The following is an 8,807-nucleotide window of genomic DNA, read 5'->3' on the forward strand; positions in this document are numbered from 1 at the left end:
ATGGAGGGTGAAAAAAGGCAACTCTCAAATGTATGCTTTGTGATCAGAAGTTCAAACTATAAAACACATTTAAACACAAGGTAAATGAGACTATACAACACAGCATGCAGTTTGGTAATTAATGTACAGCACTGTGCACAATACTTTTATATTCATCAAATTGCTTGTTGTGATGTTATAAGCAGACTACATCTTTCAACATTGATATAGTCAAAAATCATAATTTAACTTTTGGGGTACATATTGGAAAGGTATTGTAACATAGTAACATAGTAACATATTGTATCTGTGACATAATTCAATGCAAATATGGCATTCTTGTGCATTAAAGAATTGGGTATATTGTGTATGACTGGTGAGGAAAAGACAAGAAATGAGCAGAAAACTGTCAAATTCCCACAGATGTGATCCAAAATGAATGATGTAAAAAAGGAGGGGCGGGATTATGTCCCTTCCTGTCATGCCAGCAGTGTCTGACACATTATATAACCATTGTTTTCTTAGGCTTGTGTTAATTAAAATTACTTTGAAGTTGAGTCAGAGCTCAGCTGCTAAATGGAACAGCCAATTGACAACATGGTGAAACTGGCAAATGACGTTATGGTCGATACTGTCTGTCTGAAGATTTGAAGATATGATAAGACATATTGGATTCAAACATGTCAGAGGCAAACTTGCTTTTTTTATGTGAATCACTCAGGATGAATAATCTTTGTTAAGAATTCAGCCTCATCAACAAATAACCTTGACATTGTCTCACGCCACATACAGATTGTCACTCCCACACACTTGAAATCACTGTGCTTTAATGTCTCTGACCTGGCAACTGACTTAGGGTCTTTTTCACTCTAGAGCACCCTCATCAGATCATAAAAGATGCCTAACGACTTTCACACAAACACACAGACACAAACAGACCCCTGCCAACCTCCCTCCTGACAACAGGAAATCTAAAGACACAAAGGCGGGTGGGCTGGTTAGGGGGGGGGCTGCACATATGTCACCAAAACCACAGCTTGTCTGAGGGAGCTGGTGAGGTAATGAATGAGCCTTTCATCACAGAGGCATTGACACTGGTGATGTTTTGCTTCAGAAACAAAAATTTCTCTTAGATTTGAGTTGGATGCCAGTTTGTAGAATAACATTTGTCTTGGGTAGATGGTTAAAAATTGAATCTAAGTTTACCCCCTTTCAATACATTTCCAACTTCATTCAGTGCAGATGGTTGTTTTGTTGTGATGGCCTTGGGGTATCATCACCTACAGAGGAAGTTTTTTTTTTTTTTTTTTTAATCACACACCACCTAAGGTCATGGCCAATGTTTTGGCTAATTTGCAACCCAAACGTATTCCTTTCCCTTTCTCTGTCCCAACCTCCCATTGGTGTGTGAGACAGGGGACACAAGGCCGGTGCTTGACTGAGCCGTGAATGCTCTTTAGTTGTCACACTTTTCCCAAACGCCTTGCAGCTGCTCCTATTGAGGCCACAGAGGGAGGGCTCCTTAGCCAATTCTTTGGGCCTCCTGCTGTTGTCCTGGCCTCAGATGGGTTCATAGAGAGGGAGTGTGGCCCGAACAATGGACAACGCCATGACATCATGCCTCTTATGTGGGTAAAATCCTCATGCAGATATATGATAGGATTCCATCACACAAAACCAAGCAGGAAGCGAACAAAGTTTCTTACAGCGTGTTGAATGGTTTCTCTTTTGGGTTTTCAGCGGATTTAGGATGGACATTCATTTGCTCAAAAATGAAAAGCATACACATATTTGTGGTTATATCAAGGCTATACTCATTAACTTACATTATAGTATATAAATTATGTTTTGTTGGAACTGTGGAAACAATATTAAATCCTGAACTCTGTGTAGTTTATATTTTGGGGGGGGAAATTAGTATAATGTTTAGGCCATACCCTGAAGATGTAATTTTATTGCAAAGATAAATGTTTCTATTTATTTGTTACCTCAAATAGCAGCATGTTGTTGGCTACTGATTATGTATATATGTCAGAAAACTATATTTATAATCTCTAGAATTTGCTATATTATTAGAGAAACATCTATAGTACATTAAGTCCAGCACAAAAAATGAGAAGATCACCAAATGAGTACAAAAGTCAAATGAGATTTATTCAATGGTATAAAAACAAACATTTAGACAAACATATGCAAAAATAGATATGATAAAGAAATATATTACTTTAGTTCAATAAATATGTCAGATTGCAGTCAATGAAGACTACCTGGCCCCATTTTTTAGTAGTTTCAGGGGTTCTGTCCGTCTCAGAGCTGCAGTACACAGTACAGAAACATGAGGTATTTAATGGTTGGTTTCCCCGATGTGTCAGGATCATCAAAGTTTGATGATGTCGTGAAAAGGCAGGTTCTTGCATTTGAATTGGCAACCCTTTCAACTCTCAAACTGAACTTGAAAACGTCTGCCACATCTACACTGAAAAGAGGGGGATACATTCATTGTTCGTCAAATGAAGGAGTAACTTCCATGCCATGTTGGGCAATAGGTCTATATTGCTTCCTTTAACCAGCTCAGGAGGCAAAAATTGACATTTGAGAGGATTCCTGAGACAACTGTAAGCCCTCTCCATTGTTTTTGCTTAAAATGATTATGATTATCAAAAGCAGTTGCCTTCATGATATGAAAAAAAAACAAGAAAAAAACATTCTCTATTCTTTTGAATAAAGATTATTCAGATACTTTCAACTTCCACTACAGGGATAACCTCAATTATCTTGTCAGCTATTTCCCCAAGTCATATAACTATGGATGACATTCACATTTATACAGGACGTTAAACATCAATACTGCCTGGCGGTTGCAATCAAATCTCCCCTTGAAATGATGATGAGGCCAACATAGACAGATGTGGCCAGCAGAGTCAAATGAACTGACCCTAAGCAATGACTCCCATTTTATCTAGTGATACCAGTATCACTGTAAAATGAATTTAAATCTGTGTCTTGTGCTGTGCTCTTTACAGAGTCACTTATTGCAGAGTTGCAGTTCAAGTCCAAATAGAGTCTGTTCTCACAACGCCTTCTTCAGCAGCTGGGAGATGTAGTGATGGGACTGTGGAGGAATGAGAGCTGGCCGGCGGAGGTGTGTACGGGGATGGAGACTGGGAAATTAAATACTGTGCTGCTGTTGCCGATGGCCGGACTGCCTGCCTCTGAGGAGCAGGTAGATGAGGCCAGGACCTGGGACTCAAATTGAAGGAGCTGGCCCATGAAGCTGAAGTTGGGGGAGATGATGCTGCGGCGCTGCTTGACAAACTCGAAGGCCTCATCCAGCTTCACGCGGTTGGTCCGCATGAGGTAGGCAAGGCAAATGGTGGCAGAGCGGGAGATGCCTGCTTGACAGTGCACAAACACACGGCCTCCTTTGTTTCTCACAGAGTCTGGTGGGGAGAAAGAGATGGAAAGATTAGTGCACTGTAAACATCTACGAGGTGATGAAATGTGTTTGCTACAAATGGAGGTGAAAACGCAGCCTGTCACAGGAAAGCATAAACACAATTGTCCTTGCAACACTTTCAGTTGCTATTTAAATTCAATAGCTCCCATTAAGACACAGGAACACAGTTTATAGGGGTGCAGGGTGTGAGCCTGTGGGGGTTATTCCCAAAGGAGGCAGTCCGGATGGACAAAGAAGGGGAACAGACCCCTGCTGGGGGTATTGATCTGGGAGGAAGACCGACAGTGAGTGAGGAGAAATTGCCTTTTGTTTAGCCAGAACAAAGAGTGGGATGGAGGGAGCTATTCAAGCCCAGCCAGCCAACCCACTGCAAAACTAGTTTGAGGCCGTTGCCTCACGATTCATTAAAAAGGGGGGGATCCCTTTTTTCTACGCTTGAGAGGTGATGATGTAACCACCATTGTGGTGGAGTGGGGGGCCTGTGCTGAGCCAGCTGGTCGGTTTTGGAGGGAACTTTTTAAAATTTAAATCCGGGAGTCAAAGAGTGGATTGAAGGAAGGGGAGGGAGGGGTTGTGTGTTTGTGTTGCTTGCCATCAACCGGCTAAGAGGTAACAGCTGCGATAAGCGATCACATTTGGCAGTTGAGGGGGTAAAAACTGGTGGACCTACTCACCGATAAACTCGATTGCCTCGTTGAACCAGGAGCTGATATTGGCTTTGTGGTTGTCCTCGACAGGGATGCTCTTGTAGACGAAGGAGTCCTCAAAGTGGTTAGGACAGTTGGCAGAGACGTTGATGAGAGCGGTGATCCCCAACATGTCAAGCATGTCTTTTCTAGAAGCATGGTAAGCACTGCCAAGGTACAGGAAAGGCAAGATCTCAACTGGACCACCCTATACAGAAAAAAAATAAACAAAACAACTTCATTCAGTGAACTTCAAAACAATGCAACAGGAAGTAAAAAAAATACATCATCCTTTGTAGCCTATGTGTGATTATTTAAAAATGAAACAAACCTGGTCATATAGAGGGGTATTGCATGGACTACAGCTTGGATCAGCACTCCCAGGATGGCTGGAGCTCAGAGGCAAGCTGAGTCCTTGTGGAGGGGAGGGTTTGGTACACATCTCTGGATACTCTGCGGAAAATGTTTCAAATCCACCTGGACAAGAGGGGTAAAAGAGAGAAAAAAGGTCAGGACACTGAAACAAGCACAAGAGAGACAGATCTACATTTATGCGCGTGTCTCCAAAAAGGTGACAACTGCTCATGGGGGTTATTTTGGAACATTGTTTACTGCTGCACCAGCTGGTATGGTGACAGCTGTAATCCGCATTTGTTGCCCTGTTGTTAGGATACAGTGAAACACTTGTGCCAGGATAATTCGCACTATGAGCCACTTTTCTTTTCTTTTATCTTACCTTTGAGAATAAACACATCGGCTCCACATCGGTCGCGACACAGGGCTGTAACAGCAAGCATCAATGTCCCGTCTTTCTTAGCCTGGCTTAAATCTGAACTGCGGTCGTCAAGCAGCACTACGGATTGGTAGTCCCCGCACAGGAGCCGGTTCCTCGTGTCCTCGTTAGGGACAATGTGTTCGAGTCCCAGCCCCCCTCTGGCTCTCCTGCGCACTATGGTGCTGAAGCGGACGTTGTAGGAGCCCGGTATGTGGGACGAGTTGAAGGACAAGAAGGATCGGCAGTCCAACACCAGGCAGTCCGGGACGTCGCCCTCCAGCAAGCCACGGAGGGACGCGCAGTCGATGGTGGGGACCTCCATTATGACCATAGTAGGGCAGCGGGATAGAAATATCAAATCCAAATACATAAAGCTTGAACGGCAGGAAAAACGGCTTTCTCCCAAAGTTACAAGGTCCTTTGTTCCGGTTAGAAGAGCTTGTTTGTTGTTGAGAAAAGAAAAAAAAAACCAAAACACACACACACAGGCAAAAACTTTTTAAGACTATCGCAGCTGGTCGTTTCCTCCACTTGAGTGTATCCTGAAGTTGTGGTTCCTCTTATACAGTTAATATGTTGAACTTTTACAGTGAGTAGTTTTCTGCCTCTGAGCGCTTTGAAGAGCGTTTATATACCACCCTCCTTTGTGAATGAGAGGACACTGACGTCAGCCGACCTCCCCTCCTGGCTTATTGCCAGCAGTCTGACGTCACTGTGTTCGGGGCAGAGCAGGGTGCACGTACAACACGAGCACGCGCCTTCATGAAACTTTACACTAGGCAAGTCGGTCTATCTCTTTTTAGTTTGTTTATTGTTTTGTTTGTTTGTTTCGTTCTTTCATTCCCCAGCTGTTCTCTGAAACGCTATTAACGTCACTCTGGGTTGCATTAGATAGCATATAGGTGTTCCTGTTATGAAGTATGTATTCTGCCACTTCTTTCCACATGAAGTTTTTGTGGTTGAGTAACCTACTAGAGAATAAATGACTAAATCATAAAGTATGAAATTTAGTTACACCTTAATGCTCACAGAATTTCACTCGGTCCAAGTGAAACCTTTAATAACTTCTTCATAATAATGTATTATAACAAACCACCACTTATATATTTTGGCAGCAACCACCAGTTTAGCCCAAGAAACAATTTTTGGCCAGTTTCCACAAAGTATATCAGCTACATGAGCAGAGAAACTACTATAAACAACTCGAAGGGTGAAGACCTACTCTACTAAGTAATAAAATGTTCAAGTTGGAATACAGTCTGATTATTTGGACTGACTTTATGTGTTTATTTGGTTTTAAAATAGGCCACATTTAGTCATTTCCTGGTCTAATAAAGATCGACAATCACTGATGGTATCATTCTCTCACACATATCATACATATTATACTTCCTAATTTTAAGTGTATGTGTAAAATCTGTATGTCAGTAAATAAGGAATTTGCCAAATTTTCCATGATGTTATTGTTTAATTAGATTTCTATTTTGCCTCTTCACCTAAGAGTTGACAAATAACAAGATAATAAGTAAATATCTGACATGGAGGCCATAAAAGTTTATTCTTTGTTTTTATTAGTCAGAGGTACATAGTGTTCAATGCCCCGAGAGCAAAGGCTAACCATAAAAGTTAATCACTGTATAGAAATCTGAAGTCCAGTAAATTTCCACATGCTGAGAAACAAAACACTGTTCTGCCTGGAAGACAACAGCGGATGGAGATCTCCCAACCTCTCAGTTTTGTTTCATGTGTGACATAACTGAAACACAGATGATTTCCAAAAGGAGAGTATATTTTGTAAAAAGCAAATATGATTACTGTCACTCTGGGAAACCCTTTTCATCTGCTGACTCAGACTGGGGAACAGTGCTGTCTCATTAGCGGGAACCAGTATTAGACTCATTATTGACGGGCAACACACGACTGCTGACAGGAGGGTGTGTTTAAATGTTTGAGAAGACACACCAGGGCTGTTTTGTTGTGAAACAAATGTTTAGTAAGCAGACTTAAAGAAACAGGCAGTGTTGCAATGTCCCAGCCCAAAACCTGAGTTGAGTTGTCAGTCAACAGTATCTCACCAATCACATTATGAACAGATTATATTTAAGTTGTATTAAACATCCAATTTATTTGTAAAAGAGTCTTTACAAGTTTAAATATCATGACATATGTGCTGAGAGGTTTAAGCTTAGAACATATGTCTGACATACACTATGTAGGTCGTGACATCATTCTCACTTTACTGTAACCTGAAGTGAGGACTTTCAGTCCTGTGAATCCACATCCAGACCGTTTTGGCTCCTCTATTTTATTTCAGTAGAGGGATGATAGATGTGTTAGGTGAGAAAGGAAGAGGGGGAGGGGAAGCTTAAAGAACAGAAACTTAACCAATCACAACAGAGTGCAAAAACTCTCCAGCCGGTTTAACTTCACACGTCTGTGAGATGAGTCAACTGTGAAGCACATGCCACAAAGGAGGAATGTTACACACTACACAGGGGAGGAGGGTCAAACAGGCTCGGAAAACAGTCTGTACCCAAACATTTTGTCCTCACTGTAAATGCGTCTTCTCTCCAGTCTTGGAGTGATGGGTGTACGTGCTGGAGGTTGAGAAAGAAATTGGACATCAGATGAATGAGTGAACAACAAGTGTCCCAATGAAGCAGATGTGTATTTCTATTAAGTAGAACATGTTTCCCTTCTTCTCAGTTTCAACTCCTCAGGTGCCCTGTTTTCCATTTCATTTCATGTTGGAGTTTATGTAAAGTTTGCATATTGGAGCTTTCCCATATGTTCAAAAATATTACAAAAACTTCAATGACTAAACTGATGTGTCTGTGGCGTAAATGATGTGGCTGTTTGGTCAGCAAAACTGATCAAGCATGAAACCAGAACGTGCACTTGTGTTTAAACAAAAATGTCTCCAATTGAGGTTGTTTAGGTAAATGAAATGAGTAAGATCACAACTGTGTGCGTTTCTGTTGCTGACGGTTAGAGAGAGAATATTTAAATTGAGCTCTGAAAATAGACCGTGAGCAGTTACTCTGTTTTTGATTCCCATAATTACAGCCTGTAACCGACCATAGCTCTCATCCAGAAAGGGAAGTGAAACGGCGATGACAGCAAGGCAGTTCTTGTGGTCCAATCTCACTGTCACACTTGACTGTTTACTGTCATTGTCACTACGGGTAACAGCTGAGCCATCATGGGAAAATACAGGGCCTATCCAGTATTATAGTGTATCAACAACATGCACACTCTCTGAGCCAAACATGTTTTGTTCATGTACGTGTATGGAATGCAAAAACCTTGTGTTGCTATGGGGAAAGCCTTAATTAAAGGAGTTAGTAGATTTTCCGTATGATGTATGATGTATGATGTATGATGCATTTTTCTACCACATCAAAGCATGATGTTTAGGCTAGCTCTTTGTTTCACAGTTTCACAAAGAATAACTAATATGTGAACAATATGTGGAAACTAATATGTGGAATAAACAGTGTTTCTTACTTTTAAATGAACACCATAGTGCTTGAACATGAACATGTCTTTACATCAGCTTATTCTGATCTATTACATAAGTTTGTAATTACTAAGTGATATTCCTTTGGTGACCCCTTTGCACTAATCCATTTTGATAAATTATCAGCCAAACAATTTAGTTGACATGCATGGGGCCAACATAATAGTTTGTCTAGTTTGCTAAAGACAACATGTTTTGCATCCTGCTGTCAAACATAAGATATACAGGCCTTCACATAGTTGACAGATATTAATGCAGGACGGTGGTGGGGGGGGGGCATTTTACATGGCTGAATGCTTCAATTCACATGATGGAAGTACAGTATTAGTGTTGGTAATGTCATTTTAACGTTATTGGTAGGCTATTGTAAGTTTTTAAATAATACACAGC

At 41.1% G+C, this 8,807-nt stretch overlaps 1 protein-coding gene across 1 annotated transcript; it reads right to left on the reverse strand.

Moving 5' to 3' along the window:
- Positions 1-2,108: 2,108 nt before the first annotated feature.
- Positions 2,109-5,479, reverse strand: dusp1 (dual specificity phosphatase 1). Its single transcript, XM_053324268.1, has 4 exons — positions 4,859-5,479; positions 4,454-4,599; positions 4,111-4,330; positions 2,109-3,419 (listed from the first exon to the last, which is right to left on the reverse strand). The coding sequence occupies exons 1-4, from the start codon at positions 5,265-5,267 to the stop codon at positions 3,064-3,066; spliced, it is 1,131 nt and encodes a 376-aa protein (XP_053180243.1). The 5' UTR covers positions 5,268-5,479; the 3' UTR covers positions 2,109-3,063.
- Between the last annotated feature and the right edge of the window lie 3,328 nt (positions 5,480-8,807).

The sequence above is a fragment of the Scomber japonicus genome, chromosome 8 (genome assembly GCF_027409825.1).
Source record: "Scomber japonicus isolate fScoJap1 chromosome 8, fScoJap1.pri, whole genome shotgun sequence".
In the NCBI taxonomy this organism is placed as follows: Eukaryota; Metazoa; Chordata; class Actinopteri; order Scombriformes; family Scombridae; genus Scomber; species Scomber japonicus.